Source organism: Maniola hyperantus, chromosome 13 (assembly GCF_902806685.2).
Source record: "Maniola hyperantus chromosome 13, iAphHyp1.2, whole genome shotgun sequence".
NCBI classification, from domain to species: domain Eukaryota; kingdom Metazoa; phylum Arthropoda; class Insecta; order Lepidoptera; family Nymphalidae; genus Maniola; species Maniola hyperantus.
Window position 1 is genome coordinate 11,823,135 of NC_048548.1, and position 19,702 is coordinate 11,842,836.

The 19,702-nt window shown below is 35.8% G+C and overlaps 2 protein-coding genes across 2 annotated transcripts in view; one reads left to right on the plus strand and one right to left on the minus strand.

Annotated features, from left to right (window-relative positions):
* LOC117987522 (uncharacterized) overlaps positions 1-10,059 on the minus strand; it is a 49,764-nt gene extending 39,705 nt beyond the window's left edge. Inside the window, exon 1 of the mRNA XM_034974547.2 lies at positions 9,749-10,059. Within this exon, the coding sequence (XP_034830438.1) occupies positions 9,749-9,991 (243 nt within the window). The 5' untranslated portion in view covers positions 9,992-10,059. The remainder of the gene's footprint in view (positions 1-9,748) is intronic.
* Positions 10,060-12,767: 2,708 nt separating this feature from the next.
* Positions 12,768-18,533, plus strand: LOC117987517 (fatty acid-binding protein-like). The gene is made up of 4 exons (XM_034974537.2): positions 12,768-13,216; positions 14,028-14,200; positions 17,641-17,754; positions 18,370-18,533. The coding sequence occupies exons 1-4, from the start codon at positions 13,147-13,149 to the stop codon at positions 18,427-18,429; spliced, it is 417 nt and encodes a 138-aa protein (XP_034830428.1). The 5' UTR covers positions 12,768-13,146; the 3' UTR covers positions 18,430-18,533.
* The last annotated feature ends 1,169 nt before the right edge of the window (positions 18,534-19,702 follow it).

A 19,702-nucleotide genomic window follows, 5' to 3' on the forward strand; every position in this document is an offset into this window, starting at 1 on the left:
ATTCACACTAAAAAGAGAGCACAGATAAAGTTACTAATGTGATAAACAGCTGCAGCTAACCTATTTTTTGTCCCTTATCGTGTAACCGATTTTTTTCAAGGAATACAACTTTAGTTGCAAAACAAACTTTGAGGATTCGTGGCATCATTGTATTTCTCATTAGTTATTTACTTGTTTTTACATAAAAAACGTTTAATGCAAATATTTTTGATCGGTTAATACAAATATTGACTATAACTCAACAATGGTAATTGTCGTGTTATTCATCGTTACGCGTGCTATCGCTATCTCAGACGCGGTTACACAGTACTTTAGTCTAGCTTTTTTAGTCAGTCTACGGTATTTTTTGCGGTCGTTCTAAATTCGAATATAGACGAGAATAAGAGCCCTCGCCCACGGCGACTTTTTGTAGCGATACAGTAGCGATGCTGTCGCGCGTCCGCATCGATACAGTCGCGAAGCGGTCGCTAGCTGTGTGCCCTCGCCCACGGTCTCAGATTCAGTCGCGATGCAAACGCGATATTGTCGCGCTTCTGTGTCGATGCAAACGAGAAAAAATGTTGCACTGATGCTCGGTTCTCTATTCACGCGCCACCCTCCCTCCGTTCTTCCCCCGATGTCATCCGACAAAGTCGCGCGTTTGCATCGATACAGTCGCGATGCAGTAGCACGTTGCAAATGCGACTAACACGCGTTAGTAGTGATGCTGGCGTGCGTTTAGTAAACGCGCGACAGCATCGCTACAAAAAGTCGCCGTGGGCGAAGGCTCTAAGTGGAATAAATAGACTATAGAGGTTACTACCTAACTTTTATTTATGTTCTACATCTAATTCATTTTAGTTGATCATTGAAACATAATTTTTATTTCCGTCAATTAAAAATATCCATTTGGGTAATTAAAAACTAATACATAGGTAAATGAGTCTCTAAATATCACTAATGGACTTTTAATTAAAATGTAGAGAAGAGGCAGAAACCAGCGAAAACTGTAAATTTTGAAGACGTCCTAGATAAATGTACCATATATACAATGAAGCCATTATACCTTTACGTGTATTTTTAAATATTCTTCAGAAAGAGTGCACGAATGATTACAAAAAAAATAAAAACCGACTTCGTTACACAAACACTAAAAATTGAAAAATAATTTAATTTATTACCGAATATATTATGTATACAAGAGTTAATATAGTTCCATAATAATACTTTTTGGTGCCGGTGCCAATTAGCTTTAGCTGCGCGAATCGTCTAGACTTCATATTTTTATGGGACTCCACAATGGCACCTCATTGGCACCGACCCCAAAAAATATTATTATGGAACTATATTAACTCTTGTATACATAATATATTCGGTAATAAATTAAATTATTTTTCAATTTTTAGTGTTTGTGTAACGAAGTCGGTTTTTATTTTTTTGGTAAAAAATTTTTATTTTACAATTTTTAGTGGCCCCATGGAACTATGCTATGACTGGTTAAAAATCTACTGTTTACTAAGCTATTACACTGATCGCGAGCAATTTACTCTTATCCGTTGAGGAGTTCCAGTATCTATATTCGAAGATGTTCATCAGATCTTCACCAAATTGAAATGGGACCAACTTTGAAGTATACCCTTTCAAACAAAAAAAGAATTTTCAAAATCGGTCCAGGCGTTTTCGAATAATCGGGGAACATACATAAAAAATAAAAAAAAAAAAAAAAAAAAAAAAAAAAAGATTCCGACGAATTGAGAACCTCCTCCTTTTTTTGAAGTCGGTTAAAAATAAGACACTGAACAGATTTTCATATTATCGATAGTTACAAATTACCTTATCGATATTCCTTCATACTACTTCATAACTAGGTTTTCTGTAGGTATTCTGGGGTTCGCGCACGCGTCGCGGTTGAGACTGCCGCGGGGTGATTACGTAAAACATTGCAGTGGCGACAGCAACGCGACAGCAGTTGCAATCCGACAGTTCATTTTCTGTCTTTCTTCTTCTTCTTATTTTGCTTTGTGGCTATTACTGTCTCTCTCTAGCCGGACGTTTGACAGCAATGATCGCGAGATTTACGCATGTCGCAAGCCTGTCGCGAGATCACCCCGCCGGGCTAGTCGGGCTAACGTCGACTAAACACGTGAGTAAAGCCGGCTGTGAACTGTGAAACATGTGTTATTTTAAGTGTTAATTAGAAGTTAATGAAATTTTTATGTAAATTTTAATTAATTGATTTCACTAAACCGCGGAACGAACTAAGTAGTAGCTCTTTAATATTCTTACAAATTTCCAAATACTGAGATGACTCAACAATTAACATCTAGTAGCATTTGGGTGCGGTACCGAATCTACACGAGACCGCGCCAAAACAAGAATAAAATAGGATACAGTTTGAGGTCTGCTGCATAATTATCACAAACTAGCTGAATTCGTCCGCGTGAGTTTAGGTTTTAATTTTTTTTTTCAATTTCGCTCAAGCTATTTGCGCACACTGTCATAAAAATTTATGGAGAGTGTACATAAAAAAGCTGTGATAGCCTGGTGGTTAGGACGTCCGCCTTCTAATCGGAGGTCGAGAGTTCGATCCCGGCCACGCACCTCTAAATTTTCCGAGTTATGTGCGTTTTAAGTAATTAAATATCACTTGCTTTACGGTGAAGGAAAACATCGTGAGGAAACCTGCATGCCTGAGAGTTCTCCATAATGTTCTTAAATGTGCGTGAAGTCTACCAAGGCGCACATGGCCAGCGTGCTAGACTATGGCCAAAACCTTTCTCCAAGAAGCATAAAAAGTACCTACCTACAAAATAATTTTGTATTTATTTTGAATGCAATAAATACAATAATACAAGCTAAAAGAGTAACAAATACTAAACACATACGTTCCCGACTTACATAATATCTACCTAATGCACGCACCCACTTTATTATTATGAACCAAATTAACATAAACACCTACTGAGCAGCTTATAAAAACAATAGGTATGATTTTATCGCAACGGACATCACTAATCATTCGCCTGTCAATATCTAGAGTCTCGACATAACAATAGAGACCGCCGCGCGAGACCCGCTGAACTGCATTCCAAATTTGAATTTCAAGAGAGAGCTGTCACTTTGACACCTTGTTGTTCGACCTTGACACACTGCGAAATTCAAGGTCGAAGAGTGAATGATGAATGATTCATTCTATTTAATGGGTCATTTTATGGGTATTTAATAGATGAATGGTTATTCGTTGATGGCTTTTGTTTATGAGCTTTATATAAGCTTTTACGATATCTCCATAAAATTAACAATTTGATTTACTAATTATTATTAGAGTCACTTTATTGATAATAGTATGTCAACCTTGATTACAGTTCATATGTATTTTAATGGCATGCTATAAATAATCTTATTTAAGTTTGCTGCTTCCTTCTTTTGGTGCAAAATTATAGATAATTTAAATATGAAACCTGCATTCGTAGAGAATTAAATTCATTAATTAATAGGACGTAATTAACATTTTTTTCTGTAAAAAAAATTTTTTTCAACTCTAGCTTTAGTACTTAGACACTTAGTACTTAGGTGGGTAGTCGTATTGAAAAAACAAGTTGGTCAAAGTCAAAAGTCAAAAGTCAAATGATTTATTCAAAATAGGTAATAAATTACTCTTATTGATGGTCTGGTATGGTGTTAGATTTGTAAGATATAGTGGTGATAATTATTACGCAAACTTAAAACTAAAGCTACGAGGAATTCAAAATACGTTGGAATCACAATTATCTAGGTACTGAATTCCTGATTGTGTTACGCAATGGTTCTCTATCGATAAAATACCTATCGATTTCTATGAATTAACAGCAAAAAAACTAAGTATTGCTTACAACCGATGCTTACAACGTAATATATATCTTATATATATATCTTTGTAGGTAATGTGTAGAGAGGTACTAAATAAAGAATTTCCTTTTTTCGTGAGTTTAAGAGATTTTTATCTTTTAATGAAAGCGCATCCAATCCGCAAACATTAATTGTGATAATATCATCTATGAATTGTCTATTGTATTCTATGATTTCAAATACTGAATTAAAATTATATAATACATATTCCTTTAAAGTAAATCTGTAGTAAGTAGGTATCTACTAGTTACTATGAAGAGGTATCTTAGATATCAGATAAGCGCTTCATAGATAAACTTTTAGGTACCTAAGAAAAACTTTACACTAAAGAAAAAAGTAAGTTTAATTAGTATTAAATACATATATTGATATTTTTAAGTAAGGTTATTTTTATCGAGAAGCACTCAAATTTTCTTTTAGTTCTTAAGAATTTAATATGTTCCTACAGACCCTACAGCTAACGTGCAATTTCGAAAATGTTCATAATATCCGTGACTTAGATAATTCGAATGAATGAATGAATGATGGCTAGCATATCTACTTTTTAAAAAATCCTCAATTTTTGGTTGGTTTTGCCTATTGGATTTTGGGCATTTGGCTCAGATTGGCTCATAATATTATTATTTGAACTAAAAATTAAAATTGAATAAATTCAATTACTAATTTATTTATTTGTAAGTATTTATTTCAATTGGACTCTATACGAAAGTCACAAAGAACAAAAAAGATCGGTCAAGTGCGGGTCGGACTCGCACATGAAGTGTTCCGTTAGTTATTATATTGTTGTTATAGTGGCAATATAAACATTTTGTGAAAATTTCAACTCTCTACGTAGGTATATTAACGGTTCGCGAGATACTCGTAGGTACTTGTAGGACAGTCACGGACGGACGGATGGACGGAGGAACAGCGGAGTCTTAGTAATTGGGTCCCATTGGCACCCTTTGGCCACGGAACCCTAAAAAGTCAGCCTTATGGTATGACCTTTAAGGAAAAAGGCTGTCGAAGTAAAGATTACGGCGAAATTTACGAGATATCATCAAACATTACTGCATTCATTAAGTATATAAGTGGATTACAAGAGGGATAAATCTGCAATACAATGTTTGTTTTGCGTAATACAACACCTGCTTCCCGGCGCTTCATACGAGGCCGATGCACGAGAATGCAGTCAACGACGTCATGACGTCACTTTATGTTAGGGTTGTCAAACTTAAAAATATACTTATGGTAAGTACTAGCTGCCCACCCGACTTCGCTTGAATAGTTGTTCTGAAAATCCTTTCTTAGTGGGGTAGCCAACCTCAATAATAATATTTCTTCATATTATGAAGAAAATTATGATTTTAAATCATAAAGAAAATTGATAACCACGATAATATTATCATGCTCTAGACCCTAGAGGCTTCTCGCGTCTGGTCGCTAACAGGGATGGGATACGGAGGAAAAGAGAGAAAGCATTTTGCTCGCGTTTGGGATGACTTCTGAAAATAGTTATAATTTTTAAAAAATATATAAAGACGAATTATTACTTATAAAGTATTACGATATAAAGTTTCAAAGGTAGGTTTATAAAAATAAACTAGTTGACCCAACCTGCTTTGCTCGGATGGATTTTCTGAAGAATCTAGAAAATCTGCATGCAAAATCTCAAGTTCCTAGAGTCTAGACCGAATGGTTTGAGTTATATCGTTTGATGCCGAGCAGTGACAGTAGGTACCTCTCTCACTTTACCTATGTACCTACTACCTACATATAATAATGTAAACTTAATTAAACTATGATTAGGTAAATATCTAATTTATCCCTTTTCGTCGAAGAAATTGCGACCAACTCCATTTTAATTTTGATATAGTTTTTTAAGCTTTTCATTTATTTGTTATAAGTCCCGCAAATTGCTATTGCGCTGGAACCATGTCTCATTACCATGGAAATGACGTCATTTTGACATCAGCCGAAATAAAAATATACCATCAGCTCGAAACTTCAGTCTAGTGCTGACGTCACTTAAATGGCGGCCACGCGCATTAGCAATTTGCGGGTCTTATAGTACCTCTATTCGTAATTTGCACATTAGAAAAGCGAAACAACGCCAGTTTATAAATTAAATGTATCCTCAATTTTATACATTTTTGGAAAATTTTGTGATAGCCCTGTCTACATTTTAAGAACGACAACATGTCTGGTCAGTTATCTTTCAAGTACAATTATTATTTTGCCATAAAGGTAAAGTACGCAATTTTAATTGACTTAAAGAAGGAGAATTCTCTCACAAATCCTTTTCAACGATGAACGTAACTAAGTAAGACTCATCCTTGTATAACGTTGTATAACAAAATAAGCTCTACCATTTGAGATAGTCTACAATCATCATCATCATTATCTCAACCCATCTCGGGCTGAGCACGTATCTCTTCTCAAAATAGAAAGGGTACAAAGGGACAAAATAGTCATAGTTCACTACGCTGGCCAAGTGCAGATTGGCTGAATTCACACACCTTTGACAACATCATGGGGAACTCTCAGACATGCAAATTTTCAGACGATGTTTTCATTCGCCGTTAAAGCAAGTGATATTTTTAATTGCTTGAAATGCACATAACTTTGAAAAGTTAGAGGTGCGTGCCCAGGATCGAAACTCAGTCCCCCCCCCCGAATGGGCAGAGACGTCTTAGGCTGAGATCTATAAAGCACACTTTGACTTTGCTTAGTCTTAAGATTGAGTTAAAACAAGACAGATCTACATATTATGTGAGAGATATATATCTGTCTCGTTTTAACTGTCTTAAGTCTAAGCAAAGTCAGAGTGCGCTCTATAGATTTCACCCTTAATAACTAGGCTCTTCTTCTCATTCTGAGGAGAGACACGTGCTCAGTGATGGTTGTTGTTGTTGTTGATGATGATGATGATACCCCAACCAATTAAGTCTACCGCTATCATCTTAAACAGCGTCATCTCTTAATACCAGGTGAGATTATAGTCAAGGGCTAAAATCGTCATCGAATGCAAAAACAAATTTTACAATGGCAGTACCATCGCCAATTCCGGTAATTTACTCGCCTTCAATGCCTGCAGCAATATTTTTAAATGCTTTTTAAACAATTTAAATGCGAGGGGTTACAGTTATGAAAGTCATGGTAAAGTAAGAAGGCTGTACCAATTTTGATGTTAATTATTTAGGTACGTCCGCTTATTCGAGCTTCAATGAATTTACTGAATGCGTTAACTTTTCAATAAATTACTTCATATTTTTTAAATCTATTCTATAGCTACTTATACTTCTATACTAATATAATAAATGCGAAAGTGTGTCTGTCTGACTGTCTGCTAGCCTTTCACGGCTCATCCGTTCAACCGATTTTGACGAAATTTGGTATAGAGATAGCTTCCATCCCGGAAAATCAAAGAGTTCCCACGGGATTTTTAAAACCCTAAATACACGCGGACGAAGTCGTGGGCATCATCTAGTATTTAATATTTTTTTAGAGAAAGAAAAACAAACCAAAATACTAATAATTACTTATTATGAAAACTGACGCTTTTTATCGGGATATTAAAAAGTTCGTCGAAATAGAATTCGTTCGGGTCTGTGCATTCACATGAATTATTTTATATGTCCCTGCTGTTGAAAAGGGGAATGTGACGCAATTCGGCGCTAAAATTAATAATAATTCCATTTTGACACAAGTACTTAAGTACTTCCGTAAGTTAGTATTTCCGTGTCTTTAAACCTAAATGTATAAATTTTAAATTTATTATTACTTTTTAAGATTCTGAAGTACAAATAATCATAATAAAATTGGTGATTATTGCCTACATTACTACGTATAGTATAATAGTTACTTAACTCTACCGACTCTACCTTAACAAAGCCACAGTTGTTATAGCGCAGAGTCGTTAGAGTTAACTTCAATTCCTTTTTCTATTGCAATTGCAAGTTTTTCAATTTTTCATAAAACTATTCTAACGTAATAGGTACGTGTAGGGTTCCTTAGTTTCTTAATTCTTATTCTAAGAACAATGCTGGTGCAGACAAAATGTTAATTGGTAACAAAGACACTCAACAGTACACTGGAAGTATTTTAAGGCGTTTGTTACGTGAGCGGTGTTGTAAGAGTGATTAGTATGTAGACGGACAACGGACGTACAATGAGAGCAATTAGCACCGGTTTGCCCCGAACTTTCTTTACGAGGATACATTGATTCGGCCACTTACGAAATAAAGGCGCAAAGACTTTAGTGTTTTGACGCGCGTCGCGGTGGAACCGAAGGTGTTCAGAGTTTAGGTCCTTACGTGCGATTTTTTATGAAATATGCACACTTTTCAGTCGCTTGACGGCGATGTCGTAATTCCGGGGTCTCGATTCGTCAGTAATTAATATGTAGACGAAGAACGGACGAACAATGAGAGCAATAAATCCCCGGTTTGCCCCAAACTTTCTTTACGAGGATACGCTGATTCGGCCACTTACGAAATAAAGGCGCAAAAATATTAGTGTATTGACGCGTGTCGTGGTGGAACCAAAGGCCGTTGGAGTCATATATATTTTTTTTAAATATGCACACTTTTCAGTCCCTTGACGGCGATATTGTAACGAGAGCACATAGTACCGGCTTGCCCCAAACTTTCTTTACGAGGATACAGTGATAGGGCCCACGAAATAAAGGCGCAAGCAAATGACTATAGTAACAAAGTCTACATACAAATCTTTGAAAATCACCCTTTTCTATGGAAATCGGACAAACCACAGACACATAATTAGCACACATAACACATTTATTTCTAGAACATTTCTATATTTCATAGGTATTTTAATTGAAAACCAAATGACAACCAAACTACGTTTGTGTGGAAAGCGCTGGGAAGCGCGCTAGGGTTACCTACTTCTATTCAATCAAGATAGTGCTTTTACAATGTAGATGTCGCAGTTTGCATATTTTATTTCAGTAATATAATATCTAGCACATCACACACATTAAATTAGTAATAGTAAATGACATCACTATCCTCGGCATTTTCAAACAGAGAAATCCGCTTCTTAGTCTAATTTATTTGATTTGTAATTAATTATTAGATATCAGTCATTTTATTTATTTGGTAAATAAATACTTAATTCTACAAGGTCATCCATTTTTGTATCCTGCAAGCTTCCGAAAATCACGCTAGATTTTCATGAGAGACGGGAAAATGAAAATAACTTTAAGCTAACTATGAGGTTGCAAGGTTCTAAAAGTAATAATTTTACATAAGTTATTATTTATTACTAGATGATGCCCGCGACTTCCTTCGCGTAGATTTAGGTTTTTTTAAATCCCGTAGGTAACTCCTTGATTTTCTGGAATAATAGGTCCATATCCAGGGTGCAAGCTATCTTTGTACCAATAGATGACGACCACGACTTAATCTACGTGGATTTAGGTTTTTAAAAATCCCGTGGGAAGTTTTTGATTTTCCGGGACTAAAAAGCTATCAATTAGTCCCTGGGATCCAAGTTATTTCTGTACGAAATTCCGTTAAAATCGGTTAAACGTATGGGCCGTGAAAAGTGAGCCGACAGACAGACACAATTTCGCATTTATACTTAATACTCGTATGGATGTTAGAATGAATGATGCAATTCAAATGGGACTAAAAGTAATTTTGATCTTACTAACGTATCAAAAACAATCCCAAAAAAACTTCAAGGGTTCCAAAAAAAAAATTCAAGTTCAATAATTATTATTATAGTAGAATGATTGATAGCAATCCAAACGGGATCAAAGTAATTCTGACCGTATCCATCTAAAGTCAACTATTTTACTATGATCATCAAAACTCATTTTAAAATAGGTCGGAAAACCGCCAGAAAACTCATACGCAAAGATAATAAAAGCACAAACCTTATCAACCTCTGAAACCCGCAGCACAATCTTGACTCTCGGATTGTCTTTCCTATATTCCTTTAGCAAAGCGTCGAGTTTTTCTCCTCTCGCGTCGCCCGCGTACACGAGGTGCGTACACTCGGTAAAGTCAGATGCGCGCGCGTTTTCCACGTAACAAACTAGGCGGGCGGCGCCGGCGCCTGCGCCCTCCGCCGAAAACACCGCGGCCGCAGCCACGCAAAGTAACCAGAGCCACATCATTAAAAAAAAAGTAAAAACAATCAATCAGTCATCTCCGTTCGATTTTCAAAAGCGCGTTGGTCGGTCGATCACCGCAGTACGAGTGGCGGTGCCGCCGCAGCCGGCCGCTGACATAGGCGTCCCCGCCCTCACGGTGGTGGTCGCAAGGCCAAGCGCTCACCGTATTCTCGTAATTGGAGCTTGGGGCTCTTGACTGTCAATGCTTTCATGTCACTCTACTGACTTGGTGTAACGTGGAGACTTTTTTGTTAGTTTGGTTTTACTTTTTTGAAAATTGGTGAAAGGGTAGAATTTAAAAACTCCAGAATTTTCTTTATTTTTAACCAAAAGCTCAAATACTAATAATACAACTAAAACTAAAACTACTACAACTAAAACTGAATAAGTACAACTTGAAAAAGGACGGACTTTCATGCTTTTCAACCTCTATAATCCATTTGGAGTTCAGATTTCCGAAAATCTTGAAACACGCATTTCTTCTTTTTTTAACCGAAAGCCCGTATACTTACCAATTTTCATGGATATAATTCGAAAAATTAAGGACTCTTATAATTTAAACTTTCAAACCCTATTTAACCCCCGTAGGACACATTCTTAGTGAGTGCCTACTGCCTACGTTACAAAAGGAACCAACTGTCAAAATTTCATGTCAGTTTTGTAAATCAAATGAAAACAACTATTTATTTATAATTATTTATGTACTCTTTCATATACAAATCAGGAACATAGAAAGAAAGATTTAGTTAAAAAGTTTACTTAAGTTTTTCTAAAAACATAATTTCCAGTAAAATTGGAACGCACGCCGAAAGCTCTGCGAATAACTTAAATTAATTTGATTGATTTATTGCATATTTAATTAAGTTCCATTGTTTATTGATTTAAAAATATGCGATATTAAATATTAAAATCATCTTAATATTATAATTACAATAATTTTAATAATTAATATCGCATATTTTGCCACAAAATACGTAGGTACGAGATACGCAGCGTTGTGCGTTGAACCAAACCGATCAATGTACATCCGGGTATTTGAGCTCCATACAGCCTCGCTAACCGTTAATGTCTAGGTAATGGTATATATCTTGAATTCATATAAATAACTTACTTATAAACTTATTTAACCGTAAAGGAAAAGATCGTGAGAAAAGCTGCATGTCCGAAAGTTTTCCGTAATATTCTCAAAGGTGTGTTAATTCGCACTTGGCCATGATGGACGATGGTAGACTATAACCTAAATCCTTTCATTCTGAGAGGAGACCCGTGTTCAGTAGTGGGCCGACGCGTCTTATTTGATGTCGTTCTTCTCGTCAACAATACATTGTAGCCAATAGCGAGGGACCATCAACCAATCAGAGGCGATTGCGATCGTGACATTGTAGCTGTCATTCTACCGCATTCGAGCACCTACGCACGTATGCCTGAGAGTTCTCCATACAATTCTTACAAGTGTGTGAAGTCTGCCAATCCGCACTTGGCCAGCGTGGTAGACTATAGTCGAACCCTTCTCATTCTAAGAGGACCGTGTTCAGTAGTGAGCCCAGCTATTTGTTGATGATAATGAAACGTAAGATGTCATTTTATGGGCAAACCAACACCACACAATCTGATTACATCACAAAAACTGTTCCGGTTGTATTCCGATGCCATCAATTCTGTGATTGTCCCTGACATTCGCTTGACAGCTGAACAAAGGTGTTGTGTTACTAACAGTGTGATACATATAAATTATATGTTACGTATTATGAATAAAATCAGCCATATTAGGATCATAAATAAATTCCTCATTGCTGAGAGTCCTGACTCCTTTCCACTAACTACATAATGATAGAACTTCTCTTGGGATAATAATGCGGTGGGTTCCCGGATCCTTCCGCAAAAACTCGACTAAGATAACGAGATTTCTACTCTTGGGTTTTACACTGTTATTATCACATGATAATGATAATAATCGGAACCGAGGCAACGACGAGGCTCGCCGAGGCACGGAGAAAACTAAATGATCAAATTCGGACATCTAAAGTTGACCTCTCTATAAATTCTATAAAACTAAAATAGGCACAGGTAAATGATATCGTTTTCCCTAAGGAAAATTAAATAGGTATCAAGACCTGTACCTATTCACTTGGTTATTAAACTAGCTTTACTTACTTATTTTAACTTTTAGGCGTTTATACAAAATAAAACAATTTTTTATTAGTATACCTTTTTTCCGCTGGTAAAAATGCAATTACGCATCCCGCACAAGAGCGGGTATGTGGGACTCGCTGGCAATTGTTACAGCCCTTGTAAAAAACCCAGCGAAACCGTCCGCGTCAAGTATGGCGTCTCAGGATCCCGGCACAGGTGTACACCCAATACCACAATACCTAAGGCGGGAGAAGGTGAGCAGTCTCCTTCTTCTCTCCTGTCTTCTTCTACGGAGCGGGTGGGCGTCAGCGTCCAGCTCTCTTTCCCACTCCACGGCCTCCTTCAGTGATATATGACAGTTTCACAGAAAGAGGCCATTACGCACCTTTTTTTTTTATTCAGATACATGGATACAAGTTAGCCCTTGACTGCAATCTCACCTGATGGTAAGTGACGATGCAGTCTTAGGTGGGAGCGGGCTAACCTGGAAGGAGTATGGCAGTTTTCCCTACCTACTCGTCTCACTAACGATCATGTCGTCTATTATAAAAATTCTCTAATACAATAAAATATCAATAAAATATTGCTGTGCAAACACATTTTTATTATTATAAAAAACATTAGTTATGTGAGTAGCTACCACAGGTGAATTCTTGAGATAATAAATTACAATAAATAAGTACAACGAACAGAAATTCCAATCTATTCTCGATGAAAACGTCAATCATAAATCTAGACATTAAAACATCCCGTGAGAACTATAACTTTCCGGGATAAAAAGTCGCCTATGCAAAAATCATGTCGATCCATGCGGCACGATTGAAGGACTAATCAACAAACAAACACACTTTCGCATTAATAATATTATTACCTATGTTACTACAATGACACAGCATTATATGTAAAATCTTATCAAAGGGAATGACGTTGTAAAAAACAGATAGATTTCTGTTACTTTCGCAGTCAATGCTGCTTAGTTGTATTTTTCTAATACATTTATTGGAAAAACATAACTTATTTAGGAAATGTGGTTTTCCGGTAAGAGGTTTCGGAGGACGAGATGTGAAAATATTGACGCGTTGTTAGCTGCAACCAGTGAGTGATCAGTTGTTTTTTTGTGAGTGTCGTTTTGTAAGTCAAATATTTGTCCTGAAAAAATGTTTTTATCTACAGTGATTCGTTTCTTATCAGTTGGCTTGTAGGTAAGTCGAATTGTTGCGGAACGTTCAGTGGATGAAGTAGATATTTTATATATTTAGAGAGCAGGTGTTTCTGTGTTACACATTTCACACTTCTAACCACTGGGATACGCTATTTTGATTTTTTAAGAAAGTTTTGTATAAAGTTTCATTTTCTAGTTTCTTCCATCTACCCTAACACTGACTGACAGACTACGCACAACGTTTAGAAACACGAATTTGCACAGTTCCTCATATTATAACGTGGAGAGCCTATGAAAGGATTTTGGAAAATTCATCCAGATTTTTACAATAGACATCAATATGTTATGTATTTTATAATTTCGCTTCGATTCGCGACCAAGTGGAAATCTAAAATTTTTGAAACATGATAAGAATTATAAAAATCTATAAGATGGTTAATTGGTGTGGTGCATTAGAAAACGACCATTTATGTTATTGTTTTTCAATTCAGCGTTTCCTTTATACCCAACTAGCTTATGCTCGCGACTTCGTCCGCGTGGCCTACACAAATTTCAAACCCCCTTAGGGGTTGAATTTTCAAAAATCCTTTCTTAACAGATGCCTACGTCATAATAGCTATATACATGCCAAAATTCAGCCCGATCTAGTAGTTTAAGCTGTGCGTTGATAGATCAGTCAGTCAGTCTGCAGCTTTTCCTTAGATGTAGGTACTTACTTACCTACTTATTTTTTCTTGTACGTAGATGTGAACGAAGACATAGTCCGCATGCTCAAGACCAAAGCCCCAGTGGTGTGCTATACAGCGATCGGTGATAACTCAATAAAACTGGACCTAGACATCGATGGGAAGCACAACTTGTCGCACGTGTTCAAACTTGGAGAAGAACAGGAGATGGAGAAGAGGGACGGAAGCACGGTACACCACCAACAGTCTCCGATCTTTATCAAAAAACTTTTATTTCATTGAAGTGAAAAATTCTTTAGGCTCGTTGGGCGATTTTGGGATGGTCACTTTAAGGGCGTCTGGCAGGGAGTTGCCACAACACTAAGTGTCTGGCAATGCATGACGTAATTTCTAATACTGTTTCGAAGAAAATATTTAAAAAAAAATTGACTTTGTATCTACTTTGACGTAAGATTTTTACACTTCTCCCAAAGCCACCTTGATCCAAACTTCATAGTCGCTGATCTTTCCCCCCTGTGTTGGGGACAAAACGGAGAAAAACGTTTAGCTTTTATAAAATAACGAAGGTCTGGCACGCGTTGGCTGTCTCTCCATAACAGCTCCTAATTAATTATTTTCGTAGTTTCTTTTGTCGGCAGGCCCCACTGACTGCAAATTTTATCTTATCTCTTTGCGCGCCATAAATTGCCCCTTCGTCTGTAGATACCTACGTTTATGGTGCATTTGGTGCATTTATAAAATATAAAAAGCGAACGAAATAAAGGTTTTGATGAAAAACCCAGCAATGATTTTTGTAATAGGAAAATCCTGTGTGAAAATAAAAATTTGCGTGGAACTTTTGTTTTCGCGAAATAAAGACAATGTTTCCAAAATATCTACAGGTACATTGGCAATATTTGAGTTGGATTGTCTCTACTATGCTGCGATTTTTGTTCCCAGTTGTTCAATATGAAAAAGATTTTTTTTGTTAGGTACTTGTCTGCGTTGATCCAGGTAAGTGAGCTAAATGATAGTGAGCTTGTCGAGAATCTAACCCAAAGGCCAAAGTTCACAAATCTCGCAGCGCCAAAGAGTCTGTCAAAAGTTAAAACTCCCATATTTCTATAGGAGGCAGAAAAGGAAAATATCGATAAATATTTAGCACCTGTTTAAATGACATTATTAACGTATTTTAATAAAACATGTACAGTGAAGCAATATGCGTATAATATTTGCGTAAAGATGCGTCTAAACATTGATACACGAAACTCAAGATATATTCCAATACTGCTTGTTTTCACCGCGCACATAACAAATTACTAATTTGGAAATAACTACTTTCATTGATATAGTAAGTATTCTATTTATCAACAAATCTGTCTTGAAAGTCATAATAAAAAAATAGCTTGCTAGCATAGCTTTTTTCCAATAATAGTAACGTTATTAATTATTATAAAATAATAATAAATTTAGATAGACAAATTGTCTATTTTCTAATATCTTAGAAATTATGTATCCTTATATACCTACATTTTTGCACAATTAACTGATACCTGCACTGGTAAGGGACGAAATCATAAATGACTAACTGATGCATACAGCTTCGTCCGCGTGGATTTATGATTTTAAATATCTCGTGGGATTTCTTTAATTTTACGGGATAAAAAATAGCCTATTTCACCCTACAGGTCTTTACCCACGCAAGAAATTACTATACCCACGCAAGAAATCACGTTGATTCGTTGCTCCAACCAACCAACCAACCAACAAACTATTAAACTAACAAACACCTTTGGCATATTTTACAATATGGGTAGAAAGAAGTGGAGCACGGTTCTTGAGATAATAAATTACAATAAGTAGGTACTTACTTATAGAAAAAATATTTTCTAAGATTGAAAATTAAATATTTCCATGGGTTTGTAATTTGTACAGGAAATAAGTAAACGAACAGAAATTCCAATCTATTCTGAGGAAGTATTTTATGATATACAAAACTAAATGATGATTAAAACGTCAATCATAAATCTAGGGATTTTTAAAAACATCCCGTGAGAACTCTAATTTTCCGGGATAAAATGTCGCCTATAGTTGAAGACCTGGAGAGTGCTCCAGGTCTTCAACTATAGGTACTACCTATTATACACTTACCTACCTAGATTTGATTTTAAAGATAGATGCAACTTTCCAAGCAACAGCGAATCTTTGGTTTAATCATCATCATCATGAACAACCCATCGCCGGCTCACTACAAAGCACGGGTCTCCTCTCAGAGTTAGAAGGGTTTTGACCATAGTCTACCACGCTGGCCATGTGCGGATTAGTAGACTTCACACACCTTTGAGAATATTATGGAGAACTCTCAGGCATGCAGGTTTCCTCACGATGTTTTCCTTCACCGTTAATCTTTGGTTTATTACATCATAATGTAAGCTGTAACATTTATTCATTATGGTCTAAAAGAGCATAGTAATAAGCTGTAACATATTCATTATTATGGCGAATTTATACAATACGAATATCGCAATATATCGTGTCAAGTATACACTTTATCGGCGATACTGGATCATTTTATATTAGCTTGCCCTTCAAACCGACGCGAACTCGGGGAAAATATTATGCTAAATAAATAAATAAGGCTTATATTATTTTAAAATGTCGTCAATAATTTTACGAACACAATGTGATACGATCAAAAGGGCTCTTGCCACCCACCCACATTTCTGCGCTGATTGAGCCGGCAAGGATTAGTCGGGATGATGGCAAGAGGCCATTATAATCTTAATATATAATAGGGTTGACTGACTAACTGATCTATCAACGCACAGCTCAAACTACTGGACGGATCGGGCTGAAATTTGGCATGCAGATAGCTATTAAGACGTAGGCATCCGCTAAGAAAGAATTTTTGAAAATTCAACCCCTAAAGGGGTGCAATAGGGATTTGAAATTTGTGTAGTCCACGCGGACGAAGTCGCGAGCATAAGCTAGTCATTAATAAAGCAGCAGCAGCAGTTGCTTACAGTGAACTTTTTAATAGTTCTTTATGTAAAACCTCAAATGGAAAAATCGTCTCTTATCTTAATTTTGTAGTTGCCCTGTCTGTATTTCTAGTCGCTCGCTTAGTAATTTAGAATTTTAATATCTGAAATGAATTAATCACAACCCACTTTTTTTTTAAGAATATTAGCCAAGTCTGACTAATATTCCCCTTTCCCCTCCAATTAAGTGTAAAGCTTGTGCTAGGAGTAGGTACGACAATAGTGCAACGGGTGGGATTTGAACCGGCGACCTTTTGTTTTTCAGTCCGCTCCTTCAACCGTTGAGCTATCGAGGCTATGATTTTGTAAGCTCGTTCTGGATTTTATTATTAATCAATATTCGTCGTTAGTTTATTTAATTTTTCGCTTACTCTAATTCATACCGCTCAAGTTATAAAAACAGTGATCTCATCGCATCAGTCGCTAAGTGTTTTTTAATTCTATCGTTTTATAATTACCCATTATTAAATAGCTGAGACCTGCGACTTCATATACTTCGATTTAGGTTTTTTTTAAATTCCGTGGTAACTATTTGATTTTCCGGGACAAGAAGTAGCCTAAGTCCGTCCCTGGAATACAGCCTATCTCTAAACGCCAAAATTGATTAAACGGAATATATGTTGTTACTTAATATGAATTATTTTGTTTAAGGTAAAAATGACATACAGCCTAGAAGGCGAGAATATATTGAAGCAAGTGATAAAAATGCACGATGGAAAAACGGCGTGCTTTATACGAGAATTTAAGGACAGTGATGTGAAAATGGTTAGTAAAATATTGTAATACGAACCTTTTATACCACGTTATTATAATGTAAGATGTGTAAGATATTTACCAGTTTAGTTATTGAAAAAAATATCTTAAGATTATAATAATTGAGAAGCTGGCAAACAAAACAGTATACCTATAGGTATTTAATTAGTAATTACACTTCTCGTCAAAATACCTTTATTTCGTTAATCCGTTTTAGCCTCATGCATGGTAAAATCTCATAAATTTTAAATGATTTCATTTCATTTCATTTCAAAAAATATTCCTTCACAACTTTTTTTTTAAAGAATATTAGCCTTGTTCATTAAGACTAATATTCCCCTTTCCCATCCAACTAAGCGAAAAACTTGTGCTAGGAGTAGGTACGACAATAGTGCAACGGGTGGGGTTTTAACCGGCAACCTTTCGGAATTCAGTTCGCTCTTTAACCGTTGAGCTATTGAGCCTCTAACATATTACATTATAAAGGGGACCTCTGTACAAAATTTCAGTTTTCTAGGTCCAAAGCTAGCTGGCCGATGGGGGTTTATGGTCAATCAGTGAGTGAACCAGGACTTTTCATGTTTCATATTATTTAGATTTTAAAAATGTTCTTATTGTTTTTTTCAGACCGTTACAATGGATGGCACGGATGTAAGCGCTACGATATATTACGAAATTGTACAATAGAGGATTAAAGATAATATTATGTAAAGTAATTTATTTTATAGTTAAGTAGATAAGTTTATTATTTAAGACATCAAACAGTATTTAACATAAAATTACATGATATCAAAAAAAGTAAGGTATTTTTTTTAATATTTCACTGATCAAAAATCAAACCAGATACCTAACTGACAATTATTTTCTAATATTTAGTTGGTTATAATTCGAATTCTCTTTTTGAAAATTAAAGACCCACCTTAGGCCCACGTACTTAGTCAAGGACACATAAACTGGTAACAATGGAAAGCGCATATTATTCACTCTAGCTGTCAATGTCATTTGAACTATTTTAAAAATAATGCTGTCACTTTTTGGTAACCGCATTCATTATGCTCTTGCCAAAAAGTGACAGCATTACAAAATTTAACTAAATCAGTTTAACTGTCCTTGTGCAAGTGAGTCTTTAATGTTCTTTAGGTGTTTTAAGAAGTAAGATAATAATTTCATGTCTGAAATGTAAAGTTACATTTCGCATTTACCATGTTGCAAAATCTGAAGCTTGCATTTCAGTCCTGTCCTACCTTTGCGTAATGTTAGTGCGACAAGTAAAGCAATTACACTAACTTAGCTATCTCGTCATGATATCTCAATTAGTCATTCGTGACTACTTTATGACTAACTTAAAAATACAAATAGAGTGTACACTCTATGTAGCGAAATTGAAGGAACCGTGTATTTTATTGCGTTGTAAAGAGTTTTCGTTAAACGGAAAGTAAGTAGTTGTAACATGTATTATTCCATTGGCTTTCGCATGGTGTATGCATTTTTGGTGTAGGTTATTTTTAGCATTGATACAGGGCTTGCCCACCCATAAAGGCAAACTAGGCATCCGCCTAGCCCTATTGCGCTGCTGGTTAGAGGGTGGCGTGGTTAGGGTACGGGAGTCGGAACAGACGTGTTAGCACGAGTCATGTCTATTCTAGCAGCATAATAATAAAAAAATACTATACTTAGAAACATTATAATTTGTCAAAAATACAATATAATTTTTATATCGATAGATTACCTACAGATACGTTGATTATTAATTTCGGCAGTTATTAGCCGAATTAAGCCGTTTAAATGAGCTGGATTAGTTACCTGGTCCAAAATATTTTAATAATTTTGTTTGGTATTTAAAAAATAGAAAAAAATAATTAAGTCTAAATAATATCAATTTTAACATATTTGACACATAATTTTTAAGTTGCTCTACTTCCATACATAATTAATTTGCCTATTATGTTATATTATAGAT

Coding starts and splice junctions, on each gene's coding strand:
- LOC117987517 (XM_034974537.2), top strand. CDS start 13,147: ATGTGGTTTTCCGGTAAGAGGTTTCGGAGGACGAGATGTGAAAATATT. Junction 13,217..14,027: donor CGCGTTGTTAGCTGCAACCA/GTGAGTGATCAG, acceptor TCTTGTACGTAG/ATGTGAACGAAGACATAGTC. Junction 14,201..17,640: donor AGAAGAGGGACGGAAGCACG/GTACACCACCAA, acceptor ATTTTGTTTAAG/GTAAAAATGACATACAGCCT.